The following is a 26,415-nucleotide window of genomic DNA, read 5'->3' as shown; positions in this document are numbered from 1 at the left end:
TAGGTTACTGAATAGTGGCAAAGTCATTGTGAAAAAGAGGGGGAGAGAGAGAGAGAGAGAGAGAGAGAACCTAAATGAGGTTTAACCAGAAGCTGCAGCATATTTGAGGTCATCAGACATGTGTCATGTTTAAACACACCATCTATTTTACATCTTGAGGTGGCTTCTTCCGAATACTACAGGTTACCCTTGTAGTATTTTCAAACCCATTATGAGCCTTGAATGTCAAGGCATGGACATAAGACTCCCATTGCATAGCAGTTTGGTCCATTCCCGGTTTTACTAGGTTTAATAACACACCTGAGCTTGTTACCTATATACACTGTGGATAATCAAGTGCCTATTAAAACCTGGAATGGGTGAAACTGCTATGCAATAGGAGTCTTATTTCCACCCCTGATGTCTTAAGCAAAATAACCATATTGTGGAACTCAAGGGCCATGAGAGGGACAGCCCAGAAAAAAGTTTAACCCAGAATATTACTGGCATCAGTTTTTAAACAAGGAGAGATGTGTATGTAATGGGAGCCAAACTGGTCCCCTATGTAATGATACAGAACTACAAACAAACCAATTATTTACTTAGGATTTATTTATCTTTTCTCATTGTCATTATGGCTTGGCAGTGTCCACAATACATTCAGTTTCATAATCTTCATAACAGAATAAAATAATCACACATAATATTTAATACCACATATTCCATACAAAAATCTAAACAGACCGCATTTATAAAACAATTAGACGTCATCTACAATAGTTTAACATACAGTTCACTCTTTAACTCCTCTGTATGATCACATTCTCCAATAATGAAAACATTTTAAGACATTATATTAATTCTTTAGTTATTACATGTGCTGTATTTAAAACAGCTTCCGAATACTTCGTCAGTTTATTCACAGACCACGTCAAAAACACTCCGGCAATTCCAGTGATGAGATCAGAAAATACAGTTTATTCAAAAGTATACATTTCAAATTTATTTTATTTAATTGTTTTTGTTATTACTGTTGTTTTTGTTGTATTTATATAGTATTTATTCATCAGTAAAGTTTAAGTCAAAGTGAACAGCCATAGAAACTGCAGATTATATATATCTATATATATATAGATATATATGCTATTGCACCATTTTAAAGACCAGCTGTATATGAGCATACAGTATATTAACTGACATGTATGGACAAAGATGTTGCTATAAAATGTCATTTAACTGTATGCTTCTGTATTTTTCCCCATGCGAGAATATCACAAACAGGGGTGACAGGTAGAGCAAATACACATGGTGGAAAGGAAAGATCACAAACACGCCTGGGGTTAGTTTGGATCATCTTGAATGAGAGGTATACAATGAATCAGGAGCAGGCAGCGTATCAGGGCTGCACTGAATAGGTCTGCGTTCTTCAGTGTTAGAGAACAATGTAGGGTGCTTACTGTTGCTGGCTCCATGGTTCTGCATACTAGGCGGTGCAGCGAGTTTGTGGGCAATATCAAATATCCTGGCTACACCAGGAGGTTCCTACTTCTACCCTTATTATAAGTTAATAGGTTGTGTGTCTTCACGTTCAGTTTGGGACGAGAGGACCGTGAAGCAAGGCAGAACAGTGCTGGTTGCTCAGACTCTTATAATGAGAGCCAGCCTCCACACAATGTCTTAACTTACTGTGGAATCACAATAAAGATTGCACTCAGGTACTAAACAGGAAGTCCACTTTGGGTAATCCCACTGCAATAAAAGCATTCAGAACTACCAATGGAGACTTATCCTGGTTTTATTACCCAGCAGGCTCTTGGATGGAAAAGGCTCGGGAATTGTAACTGGAGACAGCAGAAATGAATACTGAGAGAACGTTGCTAAACCAGACTGACGGTGGTCTGCTGTGGTGTAACTGGGAATTCAAGTTTTTCAATGTAAAGAGTTCAGCACAGGAGCCAGGCTTCCTCCAACGGGCAGCTCGTCCTCCTTGTTCTTCTGCAATGCAAACCCCACTCTCCCTCTCCCTTTCTTTACAGCTACTCCGCCTTCCTGAGCCTAAAAGATGCTCTGTCTTCTGTTCTTGCCACGGGCTGAAAAAGAAAACGAGAAGTCTCTTTCCATGACAGTACAATGTAACACTGGAGTCTGAAAGTCTCAGGTTCTGCTCACTATAGGGTGTCTACGCTTTCAGTGCGAGCCCTCCGCACAATAGGATCTGTTTAAATGATCTAAAACAGGGCTGGCCAAAGTTGGCTCTTCCACTCCTGGTCTTTGTTCCAACCCTGTTCTAAATTGTGTAACTGAACTAATTAAAACTCTATCCAGACCCTAAAGTAGTTAATGATCTCACTTTACCTGTTAAACCTGGAGTGGAATGTCCCTCCAGGACCGGGATTGGCCACCCCTGATCTAAACAGTGGTGGATCTAAATACCGCCAGCCCTTTGTGACAAACCTCATTTCACTTGCGCGGGTGTGACCTGAATTAGATATACCTGAAAGGAACGTTTCGCAATTTCACATGCACCAACATTTAAGAAAAAAAAGACATTATATATATACAGTGCTCTCTCGCTATAACGCAGGTCTCGGGGGGCACACAATATAAGCGTTATACCGAGATATATATATATATATATATATATATATATATATATATATATATATATATATATATATATATATATATATATATATATATTTGAGTCAATGGTGTGCTTTGTATTTGAATGTGTGACGAGCCCACCTGCTTGTTGAAATACAGAGCCCCTGTATCCTGGATCATTCTGAAGCTGAATCTCTTTGAGGGAGAACACAGAACTGTCTGCAGAGGAAAAGAGCAGACCACACACTGGTTATTCTTACCAGATTACCTTGTTCAGGGTTGGGGTTGTGGGATTCAAAAACCCTGCAGGTAAATGCAAGTCTACTGTGACCCCACACAAAGCATGCCCATTACTTCTGAATACACACGTGACCTAGTTGCACAATGTCCTGAGCAAAGCTTTAAGAAATGGACACTCTGCAGGTGTGATTATTGTACAATAGCAAGTCCAGGGCCATAGTCTCTTACACTAAGAACGATTGCAGAATATGTTATGTTTAATAACTTAAACAGAATCATGCACCTTTTTTTCAAGCGAGACCACACTTTTACACAGTTCCAGTGATATTCATACATAGACACTGTGTTAAATAAAACATGTAGCTCATTTTCACAGCTTTGAAAGGGATTGAGCGACGGTTCATGTAAGATTGCACAAACACAAACGTGGTTATAGGTTCTGTTCCTCTCGGAAAATGTGCCTTTGCTTTGCTTCAGAATAGGACTCTGGGTGTTATGGAGGAAATGTGTTAAACCCCACCCAAGCTGTGGTCTTACTATCAGGTAAAGAGTGGACCCGCTCCCCTAGACTCTTGAAGTATGGGTGCCTCAAAGCAGCTTCCGCAGATATCCGGCTTTTCGCCTCGTACTGGTTAGGATGAAGGAAAAAACAAAACATGAATGAGCAACAGACCTGATGGGACAGAACTTTCTTGAGACTACATGGACGGCATTGGATAGAATTGTGTATAATCGAACCCTCAGGCCACTGTTAAGCAATTTCATTAATAGCTACAGCCGATAGTTTTCCACATGGATTAAGCCGACTGGCCCCAGGGTTGTAATCTAACCAAGCTTCTCTGGGTTTAGTTGAAAGTGTTGTTTCGTCTTATTCTGTCTTTAAAATAAAATAAAACGGGGGTCGTTTAAAATGTTAGGTTGAAACATTTAGAAATGGTCTGGGTTCATCTTATATTTAATAGGAATAATTTACTTATCAACAACCAGCGATACAGCTTTTAATCATAATATAACCAGGCCACCTGAAACAACATTATCACGGTCGGTAGTTTTTATGCAAACAGAAATACAAAAAACAAAAAATATATCTTACCAATAAGAGATTTGCAAGAAGGTCAATTCCCTCTGTGTCTAACCTAGAACAAAAATAAAGGGAAGGGCTGTTTAGCGTTGTTATTTTTTTTACAATATTTTAAGGACTTTTACAGTATTTCAAAGGCATTTATTAACATGGGTGTAAACAGCGCTATGGAAAAGAAGGGTAAACTATCTAACCCTCTCTCACACAACCGAACAACGTTTTCATGGACTGCAAAGTGGATTTTATTATTCAAAACAAGAAGTTCTGTCAAAAGGATCCATACAGAAAAATAAATAAATAAAAAATCACTATGCCATTTGACCACCAGGTGTTCTATTAAAATGCCTTTCTAAAAATCTACAATTGTAATCTTAGACGGAATGCTACCTGGGCACGTGGTTTATGAGGGGCTGTTGTTTGTACTGAGGGAAACGGTAAGATTTAAACTCCTCGTTAGCTGTTATGCCAGACCAGGTCTCGTCTGTCGGCGTACCTGTAAAACAAGAAAGGTTTATTTAACAGAACAAACAGGCAGCCTTAGGGAAGGAACCGTGGCCTCAGATACATTATTTGCCATGCATACTGACTGATCCAACAAAACAATTGATTCTGAAAAGACTCAACTCAGAAAGAGGTTGGGGGGTATATTAGTGTTGTACAGGCGTCAATGCTTCTCCAGTGGGCTTCAGTGCATGGCGAAACACTGATATGGCTCCCCACATTCTCATCGACCTCGAGGAGTCTTTTCAGAAGCTGGAAAAGTTAGTAAGCATGGTAGATAAACTGGCAAAAAAAGGTAGTTTGCGTAAATCATTTCCATACAGTGTACAAATGCAAATAAGAGCAATTGGGATGTACTGTCTGCTTGTACTGCCTGTGCAGTCAACTAGCCCTGGACGGTTCAGTGAGCTGTCTGTAACTCATTCTACAAGCTGGAAATTTACATGCCTGGAGCGGAAGCTATTAGAGGCAGAGGAATGATGAATGCAGGACAGCCTGCACTGAGACATCAGGCCTGGCAGCATGGCACAGTTAGCTTGCAAAGGGGATCATCCCAATGGATCCCAGTGTAGAGGACAGAATGCTTTCTCACTGTCTCCTGGCCTGTACCGATCCACGGGACATCTTTCTCAGCCTAATGCTGATTGCTTGGTATTTGTTACAGCCTCACTGTACCCAGGGTCATTAATCTGTGTGGTGTGAAACTGAACAGTTCCCCATGCATCCCTGGAGCTCCTAGTCAAAGACCCTGCCAGCACGCAGTGTTCGGTTGTCTGTGCTGCAAGTCTAAAAATACTGCAGTTAGTTTGGGTAGAAGCAGTCTGCCTTTACCCATGCTTGCACTGTGGAATACTTTTGAATTCCACAGGGGGGCACTGGTGCATTGTTGAAACCTCAGTAAGAGCATACCAAGAGTTGGCGACCAAGTCTGGAAAAGCTCACTATTTTGATAAAGGATATTGATTAACGCTGATAACCCACTCTCATTTCCTATTCGGAAGCGCAGTGGGATTCTGGTCACACAACAAGGTAACTTATTGATGATAATTGTCTACTACCTTTAGAAATCTGCAAACATATTCAGAAACCAGGAGCTTAAATTCAAACTCGGGGGTTTGATTTGTTTTCAACAGGGGCAGAAGTGTATTTTCCAAAGGAATTACAAACCTAAGGTAAAACCTTACATACCTGCCATATCCAATCTGCATCTATATGGTTTTTTTATGACCTTCTTAAGTGGGAACACTTAATTCCAAAGTTGCTATTATTATTATTATTATTATTATTATTATTATTATTATTATTATTATTATTATTATATTTACCGTGCAAGCTAGAGAATGTGTTCAGAATTCTCTTCAAGCAAGGGTTTTATTGCTGTTATGATTTTTCTCACAGATTGCATTAGGCTGCTTGAAATGAATGAAGATTCAAAAGCTCTTAAAGGGTATCACAGCATAACGTTTGCTATGGGCTGGTTTGCAATGAAGCAACGAGAATGGTTGCATTGTAGCTGTGCTGGTAGGCAAGCTGCGACAGTAGTAGCACACTTGCACGGTTCCTTTTTTCTCCTTATTCAAGTTTATTGCTGGTAAATGCATGGCTAGTGAACCAAAATTACTGCACAACTGGAATGGCTCAGCTTGGGTTGCTCTGTTCGGGTTGGCCAGTGCGTACCTGAGCTCACTAGCTCGCCATCTAGTGTTTAAAGTGGAGAGTGCAGTTGTAAACCTCACCTATGAGCCTGAAGATCAAGTGGAATTCTTCTTTTACCGTGGAGCCCGGAAACATGGGCCGTCCCGTCACCATCTCGTACTGAATGCAGCCCACGCCCCTGCAGCGAGGAGAGAGCACACATCGTTTCAGTGCCCTGCTAATGCTACCTTCAATAACTTCCATAGTGTGGGCTGCAGAATAATGTCACATACAAACTTGCATTATATTTTGCCTTAATCTCATCCGAAAGGGGGCTGATTTAAATGAAACATATACAAATGTTAAATAAATGTGCAATTTCAATTGTGCTAGTCTCTGATCCTCTCTAAATGAAACACAGGCGGAACAGCTCAAGACCGCTTTAAATAAGTGATGTTAAAAATGAACTAGCTTCTTCAACAACCGTGTTAGATTCTTACTGGCACTAAGACAGCTGATTTCACTACTGCCTGTAGATACTCAAAACAAAATCTTAATACCCATTCTCTTTCTTTAAACTAAAAGCCAATAAACTCTTTTCTCTTTGTCCAGCCCTGATAATGTTCGACTGGCAGGGGTCCTTGTGATAAGAAGCCCCGATCAGGCTGCAGTCAGTGGGAGGGAGCTGGAGCTGGAGACTCACCACATGTCGATCTGGGTTGAGTACTCTGTGGAGCCCAGCAGCACGTCGGGGGGCCGGTACCACAGCGTCACCACCTCGTTGGAGTACGTCTTGGTGGGGACTGACTGGGCTCGTGCCAGGCCTGAGGAATACAACACCAATGAAGCCCTGACCACACTGAAACACAAACCGTGCAATTAAAAGCGTGCACCTACAGCCTGAATTACAGGGTCGTAACTTTACAGTTCTTTCCGGACACGCTGAAATTAAATAATAAGTTGTTCTTTCTTAGCCACTAATAAGTCTGATGTTAAATATGAATTAAAGCTGATGTTCTTTAGCTTTCCCTAGAACTGGCTTCTTCAGCAACCGTGTTCGATTCTTACTGGCACTAATCAGCTGATTTAACTGATTTCACAAAACAAAATCTTAATAATCTGGTATGCCGTGTGTGCCAAGGTACGTGTGAAAGTAATTATCCAATAGCAACCTGAATGAAAATGCTGACGGATGCCCCTTACCGAAATCAGCCAGCTTGAGCTCGCCCTTCTCGTTGATGAGCAGGTTCTGGGGTTTGAGGTCCCTGTGCAGGATCTTCCTCTTGTGGCAGTATGAGAGACCACGCAGGAGCTGGAACATGAAGATCTGAGGAGAGGGAAGGGATACCAGTGAGAAGTACAGTACAAGCCTATCCAATCCAATCCAGTGTTCTAAGTGGGTACAAATAATCAATGAATGAACAATGACATAACCACGAATCCATTATTACCCACAAAGACCATTGTGCTTTCTGTCTGTACCACGCAGAATTAAGCATTTACTCCTGATGATGGATTGAATCAGGGTTTTGTTGTGACTTTACTGTTATATAATCCAGTACAGTACAATGCAAGACACTGTACAGTTCTGTCATCTCACCTTAACGTTATGCATGCTCATGATATTCCCACAGTTGTCCAGATACTGTTTCAGATCACTATCCTGCAACACAGATCAGAGAGAGAGAGTGGATGAGAATCGAGAATCGGAACACATTACAGAACACCATAGAGTGAAGTGATGCATTAGATAGCACTGCTGCCCCACACTGTGTATATTCAGGGCTGTCCAATGCAGTACATGACTCCACAACATAGCTCTCTTGATTTAGAAGTGAAGGCTGCATATGCACTTGTGTCTGCTTTATCCCAGATGGCTTACCAGGTACTCGAAGACGAGTGTGAGGGAGCGGTCTGTGTGGATGATGTCATGCAGTGTCACGATGTTGGCGTGCTTCAGGTTCTTCAGCAGGGACACTGTGGGGCACAGGGAGGAGGGTTACACACACACACACACCGCAGCCATGCAGTGCCATACCATCCCCTTCATTGGCCTGCCACGGTTATAACACTTGTTCTTGTATGGTAGTTTGTTTTTTTTTAAATATTTTCTAGTATAGTAAATTAGTAAATTCATAGGTTAACTGATTGATTGAGCAAACCTACCAGACCTATTTATAGCTGAATTATATCAGTTTGTTTGGCATGCAAGCTTTAAATTGCAATACACCTGTCTCATACCTGTCTTCATTTGATTCTCCACTAGGTGGCAGCCTTGTTTTAGTATTTTGATTGAGGGGGCTCACTGGTAAACATATCCCATTGGAATTTCTGTCGCTAATTTAAACAATCTGGTATTCAGTTAAGGCTTAACAACTATTAATTCAGGTTTAAAGGGAGGGAGAGAGATGTAGAATAAAAACAAAAAACTAGAGGCCCTGGCTATAGCACTGCTGGGGCACACCTTCCCGGATGGCAGTGCAGGGGGCTCCCTCCTCGTGCTCCAGTCGAATCTCTTTCAGAGCCACCAGGTTCTCTGTGAGCTTACTGCGTCCCTTAAACACCGTGGCATAGGTCCCCTGGGGCGGGAGAGAGAGAGGAGAGAGAGCGGAGAGAGAGATGAGGAGAGAGGGGAGAGGGCAGATGAGGAGAGAGGGGAGAGAGAGAGAGGGGAGAGGGCAGATGAGGAGAGACGGGAGAGAGAGAGAGGGGAGAGGGCAGATGAGAGAGGGGGGAGAGAGAGGGGAGGGAAAGAGGAGAGAGAGGGGAGAGGCCAGATGAGGTGAGAGGGGAGAGAGAGATGAGGAGAGAGGGGAGGGAGAGAGAGGGGAGAGGAGAGAGAGGGGAAAGGGCAGATGAGGTGAGAGGGGAGAGAGAGAGGGAGGGAGAGAGTGGAGTGAGAGGAGAGAGAGGGCAGGGAAAGATAGGTTAATCCACTTAGTCAGTCAGTCAGTGCTACAGGTCAGTGTTCTGAAGTCTAGGGGCTGTGGGCTCTAGTTTGTCAGTGGGCTCTACTGCTCTACATGTATCTGAACTGCCCTGTACGCCACGAAAGCCCTCCTGGGATTGTTTATTGAACAGTAGGGATTATTCTCACCTCTCCCAGCTTGTCCAGCTTGATGTAGGTCTCCAGCTTCCCAAAGCCAATGTCAGACTAAAGAGAATAAACGTGTCCAAGAAAGAGGCGTTAATACATGGAGCCATGTTTATATACTCACTGTATAAAAATCTAACAATAATGTATACGTTAATAAACCTTTACAAGTATCATACACGTCACATTCATGCAAAATAACTACTAGGGAAATAAATAATGACTTGTGATGTATCTGTGAAAGCGTTAATGCCGGTTGCCTTGTAACTAGTTTACATATATTTTACATTGCATTGTGCAGTTGTAATATGCTATTGCAAGTGCAGCTGTAAAGTGAGCTGGGGTGTTTCATTTTAATAGCGCAATCTGCTCCCAGTGTTGAATAGAAACGCTTTGTGATTGGCAGTGAAAGGAGGTCAGAGTTCAGAAGGGGAGGCGAGTGCTGACCAGCGATGCTCGTCTGGACGTCCTGCTGATCGGTTTGGACACAGGCGGACTGTCCATGTGCAGTTTCTGCAGGAACTCCTCCGGGAGACGGGTGTCCACAGGTAGGGATATGCGCTTGGTGATGTCCTGGAGAGGGGGACACAAAGAGACAAACTTTACCAAAACCACAACAGGAACTCTGTGCCATAATCACATGACATGAGAACAAAAGTTACAAACAAGAGGAGGCCCATTTATTAACATTACTAAAATAATGAGGTCTGCAAAAGATCAGGTCTAACAATGTTAGGGTAAGTATTAAAACAGACCTCAACACCTGTCACAGCACCAGCATAGGCAGTTGCTACCGCTGCTCTCTGGCGCCCTCTGCCCCTGCGTAAGGAATAGCACCCAGGCAGCAGTACCCACCTCCATGGAGAATCGGCGGTGGCGGTTGTTCTTGCGGTAGCGGAGCTGCGTGGGGGACTGGGTGCCCTCATTACAGGGAGCAGGACTGAGGTGTGGCTGCAGGGCGGGGTGTAGGGCTCTCAGCTGCAGATCACTGGGGACCAGGTCTGTGGGAGGACAGAATAGGAAGACCTGTGTGTTATAGACCAGGCTGCCACCTATCAACGTGTAAATGCCTCTGCTGAGTTTACGTTTGGAAAATCCAGAAAATATATATTTTTTTTAATACTTACGTGCCAGGATCGGTATGCACGCTCCTGTTATGAAACTACAGAGTCCACAATGCACCTGACCGAACTTCCTGCCAAATTACTACTGACACGCGGAGAAGTGTTAATCGCCTTGCTTTATGAGGCAGCCTAAATAATTATTTTCACATGAGGAGACCGTATAGCAAAAAGGCAAGCACAGTTTCAATTGAGAGTTGTTGTTTCAAACTATGAAATATAACCAACCTACTAGTAATACAATTTAAACCCAATCTTAAAGTTTTCCTTTTCTTTAACTAGGTCACTACTAATTATCATCATTAGAATAAAAAAAGTTTGTATTGTATAGTATTGTATACTTATATAACAATCCCGATTAAACAAACTGCTGTGGTAAGGCACCAGGATGGGCTATGCAGAATGTACATTATATAACAGCATTAAATAAGAACTAACGGTAACATCCATTCTAACAATGCAGTCTGATGTAACCAGCAGAGTTTGTTTTACATTTCTAACAGACCTTCTGGAGAGACAGTAGATAAATCAGAACCTGACGTCTTATCTGTCACTCTATTAGATTGTCGAGCGCAACAGAGAACACTTGTTCCAAAAATAAATATCAAACGCGAACTCCGCCATGTAAGGACATTGACAGTTTGTCCCTTTTTTGTGTGGACAGTGCTTATGGGTTTGAAATGTTGTTTTTATGATCATGATGATAGCTTTCATAAGTGCCACGTAATCAACCTTTTAATGGATCAAAGGCTTTTCTTGTCTACATTAAAGCTTTGTATTTCTTTTTAATAGCTTGCATTTACATCACAGTAAAATCAAGCAGCTTGATCGTCCCATCTGTTCCCCGAAAGTGCGTGTGTATCTTGGTCATGATGATGTTTTGTAAAGACAGCAGTCGTTATTGCTGAAATGACAGTAGTCATGTCCGTCCATAGCTGCCTAATCCTCCTTAAAAACCATTCATGTTTCCTTGATACAAAACCGTCCTTTAAATAAACCGTGTAAGGCAGGGGTGATGCATCGATCCATTGTATGGTATCATCTGATCACCCATGTCCATCATTTTTATTGATTTCGACACTTCTGCCTGCTTGAGTTTTGACTGTGGGCATTCGCCCTGCTTGTTCAAAAACCGTAATTGTATTTGGGTTTATTTTTCAAATGAAATCTTTTATGAGGGGCAGCAGGAAGGCGCATCTTACATAGAGGCCTCCTAAAGATACATTAGCATTACAAATTAATCAAATGAGGGACAGCTCATTTACACAAGAACGATACCACAGAGTACTCACAGAGATGTCAGCACCCATATATCATGGTTACATACAATCTTCAGTTATCCATGTGACTCCAGTAGGTGAAAGCCCAGGCAACACATCACCTCAGCCTCTTATTAATTCACTCTTATCTATTGTCGCTTAATTAGCTTGTTTCTGTCCGAGCGCACAAGAGCCAACATGAAAAAAAATCATGAGGTCCTTTTGAAATCCCCTCTGTATGTGTTATTGACAATTTGAGGTTTACACAAAGCAGACAAGAACACACTATTCATTTCCTCTCTGGGGATCGTTATGAAAATAAACCTGTGACGAATGACCAGCTGTCTGCTCTGAACTCTTCCCTAATCAACTATTGACGGATCAGGCTCTCACCCGTAACTTTCAAACACCCAACAGAGATTAAAATACTAGGAGAAACTAAATTAGTTGAATGACAAGCATAGGTTTTGAAAAAGACTTCTGGTCAAGATTAATCGTGATTCACAAACTATCGCTCTCAATTCATCTGCCACTGTGCGGGGGCGAGTGAACAGCAAACAGCTTCCCTGCTACTGCTGAAGAAGGCGGAATCGAAGGATTGGGGAGAGACGAGAGCGGATATCAAAGCGGATTTGTAATTTGAATTGTAAGGCCATCAGGACAACTTTGATCTTCAAGCCAGTAATTAGGGTCGGGCACCAAGTCAATTATTTTTTTAATAATTATCTTTAACTCAAGCTGCCCGCACTGGCTTCCTAAATCTACTTCAAGCTGCTCTGAATGTGTGTCTGATTTATTCCCTTTCGAAACAGGATTGGGGTGTGAATTTAGTGCTTGTGACAGATTATAAAGTGTGATGTCACTGATGCAGACAGATGCGGTGTTGGGGTTCTTTCACAGCTTGCCTGAGAGAGACAGACATCCTAACCTGTGCACGTTGTGTGGTGGTTTTGTGTTAATTTCTAAGTTCAGACAAACTCATTCCTCTTGTGACCAGAGCCGTATTCACACACAGGCCTTCATGAAGAAATGGATTTGAAATGGATGCAGTGACTGTGTACAATGATCCAGTTGGAGTATGTTAGGAAGATGGATGTGTCTATGGATTTGTTGTTCTCTCATAGCCCTTGCTGCTTGTTTTTCTGCTTCCCCTGCCAGTGCACATCAATACTCCCCTGAACCCAAAGCAATATTAGTACAGGACATGGTGGGCGGTTTATTAAGGCACGGTCTACAAACCCTAACAGTACTCCTCAGAAGGTGTTGATGCTCTGAAGCAGTTCTGTGACTACGATTTAAACTAATAACTGGTGCAAGACTCCAGATGTGGTAGCTTTCCTTGTGTTATAAAAGCAGCCCACAGATTGCAGTAGAGAAGTACGGGGGTACGCTTTGAAGAACTTGGGGCAGTTGTGTATCTCGTCCCCCTGGTGCATCTGTGTGAGAATGTGGTGGTTCCCGTCTGGTGCTTGAAAAATGATCCGCATTGTAGGAAGGAAGTTTGATTGATTCCTCTTGGCACAGTCAGTGAATTGTTTCTGACAGCCCCGAGAGAACACACACACAGCGTTGACAAATCCATCTCCTGCCTATTATTAGCTGTCCCGGGGGCCTCTGTCACTCTGCCAGCCCCACTTGAGCTTCTCTGGTGCGGGTCAGCGGTTGGCACAATGGATTAGCCCCACATTCCCCCTCCAACCACTGAATCAGATTGCTTTCGTGTATATTGTCTCTCTAGCTTTATCTATCTATTTAACTAGCTGTTTATACAGTAACACACATTATGTTAAAGTTTCACATCATACAAAAGCATTCTTCACTTCCTGGGGGCATTATTCTATCTTTTTTTAGCTCTATATTACAGAGTGAAATATCTGATCTATTTATCTGCAGGCAGGGTATTTTTTATAAAAACAGACTGCACAGTGCTCACTGGAGCTACGTTCTGAGTCTGAGACACACAAAGCACATACTGTCTTAAACGGCATATTCACCTTGGTAAATCAGCTTCAATGCTCTGTGCAGCTTAAATGCGCCACACAGGAAGCCTCAGCCTGACAGGGAGCAGTGCACTTGATAGAACGGCTTGTTTTAATTGTGTGCAGTCTGTACGAGCCCGGGAGTTGGGGTACCTTGTGAAGAAACAGAAAATGAGATCTAAAATCTAACGATGCTAATTTGTGTAACGGAGCAGCTTCTGCAGAAAGAGCCCAAGAGCCATTCTGCCTGGATATCACGCAGCACACTGATTGCCTGCTGTGTGGGAGCTTCAATTAGGCGGCTCAACTTAATTAGCAGCTCAGGCAAGGAGAGGAATAATTAGCGATCTGGCATCTCCAGCTGTCATCTGCGAGGTGTTGTCTCATCTACCAAGACATGGCGGAAAATCACACGCATTAGAGATACGGGGGTGGCAGCACTTAGAGAAAAGTTTGAAAAATACCATGTTAGACACAACTGTCTTTTTTTAATCAGGGAAACCTACAGCTATTGCCAAAAGTTTTGCATCACCAAGAATTTTAGGATTGAGACATAATTAGAAAAAAAATACATGAATGTATAGATCTTTTATTTAACATCATGTAATCAAAGAAACTACAAAATCATATTGCAAAAGTCTACAGGAAGCCATAATGTTGGTACAGTACTTCATGTTAGATTTCGAAATGTCAAGTATATGTTTAGTTAAGTAGATGGAGAACTACAAAGCAGTATGCAATTCGATATGTTAACTGAACATTATTCAGCGGGTTTCATTCAACTTTGTGAAGCAAAATTAGTTAATTCTATAGGGTGATGCAAAACCTTTGGCTGCACACAGCAATACAGTGTCAGCTGTGCTTCCCTATGCTCTCACTAGATGGCGGCACTAAGCATCATGACACCCTCTAGTCATCAGAGAACAGACTCATCCCAGGGGAGCAACTTGTTGAAACCCTAGCAGGAATACTTGCAGCTGTGTAATGGATTTGAGTTTCAGACCTAGCTTCATTTAAGTGTTTAGTTATCGTAGGAGTGCTGATACAGTGAAGACTCTCACTTGTGACTCTAGGTCACCAATTGGGACCCTGTTGTGAGGGCAGAAGTGTGAGGTTCACTCTATAAGGAACTAGGAAGTGTTAAGGCTCTCTAAAGACAAGCCGTACATGGTCCCGCTCCCACCCTCTCCCTCGCTCACCCCCGCTCATGCGGTTGTTGAGCTGGTTGATCTGCCCGGTGAACTCGCCCAGGGATTCCTCAATGGTCTCGGTGCGCGGCACGGACAGGGAGAAGCGCCGCTTGAAGTTCTTCATCTTGTTCATCTTGGTGTGGACGGGCAACCCTGCAGAAGGGGGAGAGCAAGGAGCCCAGTTAAGAGATATCAGCGACGGGAATGAGCAAACGCAGCCAGTGTCACAATACAGAGAAAACCTGACAGAACTAAGCAGACCGGAAGCCCATTGGACATTCCTACCCCAGTTACCTCCTGTACCCTTTTCACTGCTACAGTTTAGTTGAAATGTTAGTTTTGTAAAACATTGGCTTTACTTTTGAGCATCCCTTTAAAGGGTACCACAGATCCCCTGGGACTACTCGGAATGATTGGGAACACCATGTAAGAGACCAGGGCCTTTTTATATCATTCACATATAGGAGGACCAATTTACTTTTTTTTATGAGTAAGAAATGTTGTTACTTGGGGGGACTGGGATGGACCCATTGGCTAAACTATTGGGCAAAGTATTGATCATCCAGACATCAACACTTCTAAACACAAGACTTTAAAGATGTTGTCCTTGGTCTGATGTCCTTTAGTGAATGCAACAACATTGACTGTTTTCATCAAGAGTGGATCTAGGGTGTTTAGCTTTAGACATCGTCAAATTACAAACAGTTCAGTTTAGCTGAAAGGGTTTTTGAGAAACTTTCATGAAAGCTTTTTAGGGTGAGAATTGAGGGTCATGACATCTGTCCAGGCCTGAGTTCTCAGAAATGACTCCTAAGAGCGGATCATTGTTTTTTAATACAGGTTTGCCCTGTGATCTGAGTTTCATGATGGAACTCCATGTGGTATCCATGGAAACCTACTGTCAAAGGTGTGCAGTCTCTGTGGAAATAATTGAAAAGTGCACCGCTTAGATTACAGGCGTCAGACAGAATATTGCTGTTGATCATTCAAGACCTTCTACTCGCTCACACTGTTGGTGACAAATCTGTCTCTCCCTCCTCTCCCCTCCCTTCCAAATCTCCATTCCTGTATCCCTCTCCCCCCACTCTCTCTACCCTCTCCTCTCTCCTCTTCCCCTCCTTCTACCCTCTCCTCTCTCCTCTCCTCTCTCTACCCTCTCCTCTCTCCTCTCCCCTCTCTCTACCCTCTCCTCTCCCCCTCCCCCTCTCTACCCTCTCCTCTCCCCCCTCTCCCCTCCCCTCCCCCTCTCTCTACCCTCTCCTCTCTCCTCTCCCCCTCTCTCTACCCTCTCCTCTCTCCTCTCCCCCTCTCTCTACCCTCTTCTCTCTCCTCTCCCCCTCTCTCTACCCTCTCCTCTCTCCTCTTCCCCTCCTTCTACCCTCTCCTCTCCCCTCTCTCTACCCTCTCCTCTCTCCTCTCCCCCTCTCTCTACCCTCTCCTCTCCCCTCCCCCTCTCTCTACCCTCTCCTCTCTCCTCTCCCCCTCTCTCTACCCTCTCCTCTCTCCTCTCCCCCTCTCTCTACCCTCTCCTCTCTCCTCTCCCCCTCTCTCTACCCTCTCCTCTCTCCTCTTCCCCTCCTTCTACCCTCTCCTCTCCTCTCTCTACCCTCGCCTCTCTCCTCTCCCCCTCTCTCTACCCTCTCCTCTCTCCTCTCCCCTCTCTCTACCCTCTCCTCTCTCCTCTTCCCCTCCTTCTACCCTCTCCTCTCTCCTCTCCTCTCTCTACCCTCTCCTCTCTCCTCTCCCCTCTCTCTACCCTCTACTCTCCCCTCCCCCTCTCTACCCTCTCCTCTCCCCCTCTCCCCTCCCCCTCCCCCTCTCTCTACCCTCTCCTCTCTCCTCTCCCCCTCTCTCTACCCTCTCCTCTCTCCTCTCCCCCACTCTCTTCCCTCTCTTCTCTCCTCTACCCCTCTCTCTACCCTCTCCTCTCCCCCCTCTCTCCCCCTCTCTCTACCCTCTCCTCTCTCCTTTCCCCCTCTCTCTTTCCTCTCCTCTCTCCTCTTCCCCTCTCTCTACCCTCTCCTCTCTCCTCTACCCCTCTCTCTACCCTCTCCTCTCCCCATCTCTCTCCCCCTCTCTCTACCCTCTCCTCTCCCCCTCCCCCTCTCTCTACCCTCTCCTGTCTCCTCTCCCCCTCTCTCTACCCTCTCCTCTCCCCTCGCTCTACCCTCTCCTCTCTCCTCTCCCCCTCTCTCTCCCCCTCTCTCTACCCTCTCCTCTCCCCCTCCCCCTCTCTCTACCCTCTCCTCTCCCCTCCCCCTCTCTCTTCCCTCTCCTCTCTCCTCTGTACTCTCTTTCTCTCCCCCTCTGCCTCTACCCTCTCCTCTTTCATCTCCTTCTCTCCTCTGTGGCTAGTGGTTACCGAGTATCAAAAGAGCTTGTTGCTAGGGGCTCTGGTTTTTTGCACCAGTCTTTTATTGTAGTTGCATGGTTTGCAGCCTGATTAATTAAAGGCAGGACTTTGAGAGGAAGGGGCAGGGGAGGTGGGAGGAGGCTGTCAACCTCTCTCGATTGAGGAATCAATTTCACTGTGTAATGTAATTAAAAACACAGGTGAGAAAAAACAGACTGCCAGTCCCCCTGGAGACAGAGACATTCATTTACAACACAGACTGCGGCAAATGCTGCAAATGAGCCTTTATAGTCTCCTAATGTATATTTGGATTCTGTTCTTTAACCCATGAACCTCCAAACGCAGAACTAAGAACGAGAAAAACCTCTAGATAAATCCTGCAAGCACTTTTGATTACAGGCCATATATAACCATGTAATAACATGGTAATATTTGGGTAACTACAAAATGGTCTTACATGGAAATACATCAATAAGAAATACCCACATACATCCACTAGAGGCAGAGTGTTGCAGGGTGATCGTCTGCATTTTAAAAAGTCTCCAGGATCTGATGAGTGAAACGGAAAATGAGGTCCAATCTTAAACAGAAGAATACCTCTTTTTAGATCACTGTGATAATTCAAACCCACAGCAAGTTGCTCTGTAAGGTTTGTTTGGAGATAATATTAATAGAGAGCAGGATGCATAATACATTAAATGTTCATTTATATATCTGGTTTGTACGATGAGGGGGGAAATGTTATTATGTCAAGATCCTGGGATAGTTTATCATGATCTCAACATAACGGTTTGAAATGTTGAGCTCCTGAGATCATTTATCTTTATTTATTTTTTATCACTGTCCTTAATCAGCCACCATAGGTTTGTGCAAGACCAATATTACTCCATTCTGTCACAGCTAGCACTTTACAATTGAGGCTATATTTGATGTTGCCATGCATTCACTGTTTTATCCTGATTCACTATGCTTTACAATTCATACCATATTTTGACTTATACCCAATGCAGCACAAAGCTCAGTTTTACAAACTACGTTATTAACTTGCAGCATTGCACCACATTTCTAAATACAGCATGCCACCTACACACCTCTGCATCAGCAAAAAGAGCACTGACACCTACCCTAGAAAGCACAGCACTGGCAACATTGGCAGCGTGCATGGCAGAGATGGGGAGTGAGAGATGGGGTGGGGCGAGGGGAGCACACAGCCCTGCCTGTTCTCTCATCTCTGTCTCGCAGTAATTGATCAATCTGCCGTCTCTGTGATGACTGGCAATTTACAGCTCTGTTTTTGACCACTGTTTCCCCTTCTCAGTACAGAGGCACAGTGATAAATCTGCAAAGTGTCGCTGATCAGTCCCCACTCCTGTCTGTGATAAGAAGAGGCCAGCCCTGATCTTTGATCGTCCATTCCATCAAACACAATAAAAATGCTATGGCTTACAGAAGGGGGGTTACGGTTTTCATTCAGACACAGGACACGTTTTCACTGCCACCTTTAGCATTGCTCAGATAGTAACTTCCAATAAGGTTTTCACTGAGAAACATCCCTCAAGTTGAATAAACCAGAATGTTAAATGTTGGACTTTAAACTGGAAAATAAGGTAGGGTATTAATAGCAGGAAAGGCATGATCCAAATCGATGTGCCTTCAGAGATTCTGTGTGTAACACAAAAGATAGGTTCACATGCACAAGGATAAGGGGGCAGTGATCTTGATACTGAAGTGGTAAAAAAAGTTACACATTAGATCTATTCCTCCAGAGCAGCTCTTAAATGTGTGCACTGATAGGGGAGCTTCCTAGTGCTGTAGTTTTTTTTATTTATTAAAACAATACATGTCTTAAAAGAATAACAAAATTACACATTTAAAAAAAAATGCCTGGTGGTGAATGCTTTGTGTATATGGTCCTTGATACTACAAGACAGAACAAGTTTCTTTGACTGCAGGAGGCAAACTCATGAAGATGTCTGGCTGAGACCACCAGAACTCAGTTGACTTGTTTGGACACAGTACCTGGGGTGAAAGCAGCGAGGACCGCTCCACTGTCTCCGACTCCTGTGGGGTAATACTGGGATTACTCAGCGACTGGTTTCTGTGCCTCCAGTAAGAGCATCATGTTCACGGCAGGAGAGTCAGGGAAGAGACAGCTTTTCACAGAATCTGAAATGTCACTGTGCCCTGAATAGCATCCCCCGACAATGGAAGCAGAGGAGTGTAGACGTGGTGCTGATAATTCAGCAGCTACCGCTAATGCATCCTCTCAGCAGGATCAGACAGTGAGAGCAGCAGGTGAGAGGGTTAGGGTTTTTAAAAAACCTATGCTCCTTTGTAGCTTAGGCAACACACAGAATAACTCCAGTGGGTCATTACAGGGTAGAAGATTGATCGATGTGGCTCCTGAAGACAGCAGCAACTGGTGTGGGAAGATGACGGCTACAGAGACATTTCGATCAATGCACACAATAACCTCATACAGGTAGCATGTTGACCCCAACAGTGCAGAATTTACAAAGGATGGAAAGGTATTGTTTGACCCACACTGCCTCCTGTTTAATGCCAACCTGTGTGATCGACTCAGTCTTGCTACCCTCCAGTCTCCTTGTTATCAGATGTAAACCAAAGTAACGTTCCTGTGAGATAAACGGGTGCATGACGGAGGATCAAACAGAATTAGGGTTCATTGCACTTCCCAAGTAGAAGAACAAAACAGGCCCGCTCTCCCTGCCACTCCACCTCGCAGCACCTCCAAAGCAACAGAAACAGGAGCAGCAATAGCAAACTGAGGAAAACCTGGGGCCTGACTACAGCTGCACCTGCATGACGCTGCAGCATTCGCCCCATTAGCATGTGCATTGTGCAAATGAATGCTTTTTAAGATCAAGACTGTATGCACATGGGGCTTTCATATTTGCATTTCCTTTTTAAAAGAGCAATGTTCCTGTTCTAATTTGCTCAAGTGTTGATATGCCTAATTGCCCTGTCAAGAATGCTTTTCAAATCGGAATGCGCTCCATTGATCTTGTTTATTAACACACACACACACACACACACACACACACGTCAGCACACGCACACACACAGACCAGAGCGTCAGCCCAGGGCAGTATTTGTCCAAGTTTCCATTCATGCTTCAAAATGAGACCTAAAACCGCTGTGGATTAATTAGCTATGCAAATGAGAAATCGAGCTCTGGATTTTCAGTCTTGCGGTCAGTTTGGGTCTCCCTGGTTCACTGAAATAGAGGACAGGATTACATTTTAATAATGGCACTCAATTAGAACTAAGCACCAAATCTCCAAACCTCTGTGAATTAAATATAACTGATGTACTGGGTAATTTCAGCCACTTTAGTCATACATAATTGCAATTATCTTTAGAAGTATAACTATTAGGTGTAATTACAATGTATTCCTGTACTCAGACTTGCTGTGGAAAAAATATTACTTGATCATCCACACCTTCAGAATCAAATTTGCCTAATATTATCGTTAAAAAATAATTCTGAAAATCAGCTAAACTCCAGCAATCCTCTCCCTTTCTGCAGAGCCTACTTAAAAGCTTAAAGTACTGCGGCTGGCTCGATCGTGCTGAAAGATGTCTGTCACCTTCCTTCATCTCCGCCCCAGTCCCAAGGCGACTCTCGACTCGCTTAAATAAAAGTCCTTCTCAAAAAATAAATAATCTCCAGTTGCCTGTGCTAAATATAGCACGTGTAAGGCAAAGAGTTGACACCATGCAGAAGAAACATCAACGCTTTGAGCCGCCCCCATGGAAAATCAAAGTAAAGACAATAGTGCTGACAAATCACCTGTAAGTATGGTGGTGGCAGCAATGTTTTCTGATAAACAGGAACAATACAGAGATTGTTCGGTCAGGTATGTTCTGCACATGTTCAAGAAAGGCGGCCAATGTTTTAGCAGTAAAGGACAAATAATATTGCAAATTAGCCATTCAAGTTAGTGACTACATGCACATAGCACAGTTAGCTCAAATGAATACCATGTTAACAGTATTCCTTGCTGTTGCTGCAACAACCCCATCTCAGATTGCAGCATGTTCTTTATACTGAGCTCCACACCGTTTTCACTTCTTTCCCAATCATTGTGTGGTTAAAGTGACAACCCAACAGCCTTCCTGGCTTGAGGACGGGTGTAACTCCAATAACAAGAGCATACCTGCTGCTCTGATCCGGCAATCTAGCGTCGAACTGTGAATTCAGCACAGGCGGGGTTAATGTAAAAACAGCAATGTGGTACTGTTAATATTTCAAACTTAAAGATTAATGTGTATATTAAATCACTGTGTCATGTCTGCTGGTTCCAAATTAAGGAAGTGACTCAGGTCTACAAAGCTGAGTCAATGTATCATGCAAAGCAGCAGTAACAAAGAATGCACAAAGAATATACAGCCATAAATCAAGTTCTTAAAACAACTAGAACAACTAATAAAATGGCTTTATTTTTACATGCATAGCATGGAAATGTAGATTTTTTTTTTTTTTGGAAACTCCTACTGTGTATTTATCTCCCCAGCGAGACCTTTAAAAAATGTAAAAGAAACAAATGCATAAATGGTAATGCTTAACTGCTCCCGTGATCATTGCGTGGTTGAACCTTTCATTCTAGAAAACAGAACAGTAAAGTACAATAAGGCATTCTCTAGCCCGTGTATCATTCTATTTGTAATGCTAATATATGCACAGTATTCTATGTTCTACTAGTGCAGGTACTGTGCTACTCTATTGTTCATGTCAAAGGGGATCATTAAATTAGCTGTGAAAATGCATTAGTAGCCAGTGGAATAATTTGATGCAAAGATCAGTGGAGATTCACTTCTCCACCTACACACAGCACACCCTGCTATTTTCAACCTGTTTGTTTTCTTCCCTCAGCACCTTTCTGCTAGGTTCTAATATTGTCCGTAACAGCAATCGATTGAACAAGACGGAAAGAAGCAGTTTGTAATAAGGAGTAAAAAATAGTGGCATGTAAACATGTTTACCCCTGGGGGGAACGCTGCCTGTATCGAGGAAGTGCTACTATTGGAAGAATAATGATCACACACAAACACTCACGCGGCTTGAAAAAACAAATGAAACACCCACACAATCAACTTTCTCTTCTATATTCTCTTTTAAGAATACAAATATTTTTTTTAATGTAATAAAATCTAATGGAATATAATGCCCTTCATGGTGTAGATTGAGGGTTTGGTGTACTTGAATCCCATTGATTCTGGGGGTGATAGACAGCCCTAGGGGAAAGGTCGTACATAAACACAATTCATGTTCAATGTTGGTTATTATTTTTTAAACTGATCACAGTTGTCGGACTACAGCTTCAGTATCTCTACATGTGCTGTTTTGAGAAGTGAGCATGACACTAACACGACTGGCTGTAGGTGATTGGGACTGGTGCTGCTTGACACTATTGTGATTGGATGCAGCTCTCTGGTAAACCACTCTGATTGGCTTAACAGGTTTTTGGATTGGGTGGAGCTTTATGGCTAACCTTTGACCCTAGTAAAGCAAAGGCGGCACAAGAGATCTGTGACTAGGGAGTTGCTCAATAAAGGATATAGTTTTTGTTTCAGAAACCTTTGCATAAATAAACAAACCCATTCCAGCGGCTAATTCAAACTTTGTGTATTTCCCCAAAGGTAGTCCAGCAATCATTTCAGTGTAGCTCCAATGGTACAGCTGTCTACCCAATCCACAGTACAGAAACAAGTGTAACTCGTACTGCAATCCATTTGTTGCTTTATTAAAAAGTAACCATCAGCAATGCAATTAATCCTCACTGCTCAGGGTGCTGTTTATCACAGAACTGCCCCTGTTATCTGCTGAACTTCCTTTTAAAAACTACGCGAACACATAATAATACAAAGCTCACATGTTTAATTACATTCGGTTCAATGAACTAAACTAGCAGACTCATCAACGGGTGTTCCGACTGACTGTTGCATTTCTGACTTTCCTCAGACTAAGTATCAAGTGCAGATCTAGTTCTCTTCCAATACAACCCTGGACATGAACCTCAGAAGAGGATCTTCCAAGCCCAGCAATGCTTCAGAATTTTTAGACTGTCCCTCACAAGCGCAGAGCCACTGTATTATCTACAGACTTTATTAATCGATGGCAAGACATGCCTGCCCTTCTTTGTCACCAGTACAAGAATAATGTAAATGTGCATTTGAGAGGAAGTCTGGTCTCCCATGCTGCCTTTCTCCACCTGCCAGGTCAGTCCAGGTCTTGATGTCTGCCTCACGCTTTCTAAACCTATGTATTTCCTCAACGGAAAGTCCTGTATCAACTTTAATATCACCTCTATTTTAAGTTGCCCTTATAAACGAATATAGGCCAAACCAAAACTGAGCTCCTCAACCTCACTGCCTTCCAAACTGCAGCCCAGCACTCTAACCACTAAGCAACTCAACCTCATTACTTTCCACACTGCAGCCTAGCAGTTTCTCTTACCTCTGAGCGAGTCAAACCAAAGAGAAGTCAGCCGTGAATCAGCCCAGGCGGTTCAAAGCAGTATTCTGTCTCCACTGTGTCTCTCCAGTGTGTTTACAAACACTCAGCTGTGCCTAGCAAAGCCGGGGAGGCTGGGGAGCGTGTCCGTACTCAGTACTGCCATTGTCTCTCATTTCCTGTGTACTGTGTGCCGTATCTGGGGCCAGATGGATAGAAGAATCTCCAGTGGTCACACAACGGTTCAGGACTGCGGGGCAATGAGAGCACATGGGAACCTAGCTGGTTTTAGGCTGGCACTGGTAAACTGGCATACAGCTGGCATCCCAATAGTATGAACCAGTTCAACCATCCATTGTGGTACTATTGTTCCATATCAGTAGAAGCATGTTGCTGTATCTTTCACTCCCCCTCTGCAATATCATTTATTTATTTATTTCTTAGCAGACACCCTTATCCAGGGCAACTTACAATTGTTACAAGATATCACACCCATTTATACAGTTGGGTTTTTACTGGAGCAATCTAGGTAAAGTACCTTGCTCAAGGGTACAGCAGCAGTGTCCCCCACCTGGGATTGAACCCACAACCCTCCGGTCAACAGTCCAGAGCCCTAACCACTACTCCACACTGCTGCCCCTATATATGAGTTCCTAATACAGTACATTGCCACTGCTGATCTGCTTTAGGATGCTACGCAACGCTCGGCAGTACTTGGACAAGTGACCTCACTAGGAAGATCAGGCTCTGCAGTTTATGAAGTGGTGTTGGTAGCTCAGTAGGGGGCGCTCTTCCCAATTGCCCACAACTCAACCGGGGCACCAGAATGGCGTTAGGAGGCGCTGTTGTTAAAATGTGGATTATTTTTTTGAAGAAGAGAGGAGTTATTAAGCAAGAGGCTAAACTCCACTAAGATCAATAAATCTCAAGCAGGCAGGCAAAGTTGCCCAACGCACCTTCACTTCCCCTTCCCTTGTAAATGCAAGCTGAATATCCCTCTAAACAGGGTGCTGCCTGGCAGCGGATTGACCCAGCGTAGCATATCTTTAAATAATCCAGTGAAGAGCAGGGTCTCATCCGCACATTACCAAGCACTGGATTTGGCATGGCATGCCACCCTATAGTAATGGGAGGTTTGGTTAATAGGGAGATGTCATTAGTACCTAAACAGAATGTAAATTTGATTCGATCTGTAAGTCTCAATGATATCGTTAGAGTACATGTCTTTAAAATACAAACCAAATGCAGTTTTTACACTTTTCCACCAGCTGGCACTACGTGTTATGCAATATAATATATATTATACACTGTTGATTTCGACTGAGCAGCTCGAACCCACTGCCTTCCACACTGCAGCTCAGCACTCAACCACTGTGCCACTCGAACCCACTTCCTTCCACACTGCATCACTAAACACTGATATCATGAACCCTCTACCTTTTAGCACAGCCCCAAAACTGAGCTCGAACCTAGACATTAGTTATGCTGACAAGCCAGAATATGCAAAACACCTGTAGACACAGCAGTGTTTTCCCCCCTCCCAGAAGCACATTCACACATACAGTATTGTATAAGCAGAGAGCAGGATAATCCTCTTGATATACTTACAAGAGTAAAGGCTGTACCAAAAACAGGGTTCCACTGCTTCAGTTCTTCCGAACTGTAAAAATAAATAATTCCCAGTTGAGTTGCCAGCCTTTAGCTGACAGGATCAGCTTTCTCTATGCTCTATACAGAAGCTACCTTCCTCTCAATGACAAGCACTCCGACAAAAAAAAAAAGCAAGTATGTTCCTCTGAAGTATTCTATAATCAGAGCTCAGCACCGCCCCACTGCCTGCCTTCCCGCCTCTATTGCTATAGTTACAGCCAATGGCAGCGCTGGATTGTGAATCCAGTTTTACCAGCTCTGCACAACAAGAGTGTTGAAAGTACTTCTCTCTCTATCTGAAGGGCTGCTGCTGGAGCACTTTCTTTATTAACAAATGCTGGTGTTTATGACAGGTGCTGAATTAGTAAGTTCTGAAAAAGACAGTAGGGGTCACCTGTTCTCTTAGGGGCTGAAGAAGCAGTTCAGTCTCCATGCCTCAGGTCTGCCCTGGACTGTGGTTGAAACAAGACCCAGTTAAATTAAGCCCTGCAACCAGAAATCATTGGGGGGTCAGTGAGGCTGCTTGTTGTGGTAGTAACTGCTGGTTGTTAACTCTGTCTTGCAGCTTGGAAACTGGTGCTCCTTTCATAGATCAGGGGTAGCATTCATGAAAAAAGGGACTCGAGCAACCGTTTGTCAAAATGTTTTGCAGCTGTGGGTCTCTGGCAGGAAGATTTTAACATGCATTTTTTTTAAAGCAATTTGTTCAAATCTAGAATGCCTTAAATGAATGTTTAAAAAATGATGGTCTCTCTTGTATTTTATTCCTGTCTCATGGTAAAGCCGTGATAAAGCATGGTAAACATGCTTTTAAATATTCATGAAAGAAACACAGCCTGTTTTCTCTTACATCTACCATTCTCAAATGACTGCAGTTGTGATATTGGCCATTGATAAATAAATACAATTAATAAATACATACATACATACATAAATGTAAGTACATGTCTTTTCTTGTTACACAATTTAAAATCGTACTGCACTGCATTCGTAATGGAAATGCCAACAAGTAGTTTGAGGTCTAATAGGAGCAAAAACAAGTCATGCCTGTAAACTTCACCTCCACAACGATCCAGGGTGAACATTAAAGTGAAACTGATTAAAGTGAAGGCTTTTCCTTTAAAATGACGTGAAAGTGCCACTGAACAGCAGTCACTGTGTTTTAAAACGTCAGTCTAAACGTTTGATGGAGAGGCTGCACGTTACTGCATTGAAGCTGCAGTTCATTTTTGCCTAGGGGATTGTGTTGCT

The 26,415-nt window shown here is 43.3% G+C and overlaps 1 protein-coding gene across 1 annotated transcript; it reads right to left on the bottom strand.

The window, feature by feature from the left end:
• Nucleotides 1-573: 573 nt before the first annotated feature.
• LOC117432242 (cyclin-dependent kinase 18-like) lies at nucleotides 574-25,298 on the bottom strand. Its single transcript, XM_034053866.3, has 16 exons — nucleotides 25,123-25,298; nucleotides 14,693-14,836; nucleotides 9,990-10,135; nucleotides 9,582-9,707; nucleotides 9,138-9,194; nucleotides 8,505-8,619; nucleotides 7,923-8,017; nucleotides 7,641-7,703; nucleotides 7,244-7,367; nucleotides 6,744-6,864; nucleotides 6,142-6,239; nucleotides 4,292-4,397; nucleotides 3,917-3,959; nucleotides 3,361-3,451; nucleotides 2,725-2,802; nucleotides 574-2,069 (listed from the first exon to the last, which is right to left on the bottom strand). The coding sequence occupies exons 2-16, from the start codon at nucleotides 14,814-14,816 to the stop codon at nucleotides 2,035-2,037; spliced, it is 1,422 nt and encodes a 473-aa protein (XP_033909757.3). The 5' UTR covers nucleotides 14,817-14,836; nucleotides 25,123-25,298; the 3' UTR covers nucleotides 574-2,034.
• Nucleotides 25,299-26,415: the final 1,117 nt, after the last annotated feature.

This window comes from Acipenser ruthenus, chromosome 29 (genome assembly GCF_902713425.1).
Source record: "Acipenser ruthenus chromosome 29, fAciRut3.2 maternal haplotype, whole genome shotgun sequence".
NCBI classification, from domain to species: Eukaryota; Metazoa; Chordata; class Actinopteri; order Acipenseriformes; family Acipenseridae; genus Acipenser; species Acipenser ruthenus.
The sequence above is the reverse complement of the archived record's forward strand: the minus strand, read 5'-3'. Positions and strand labels throughout refer to the sequence as shown.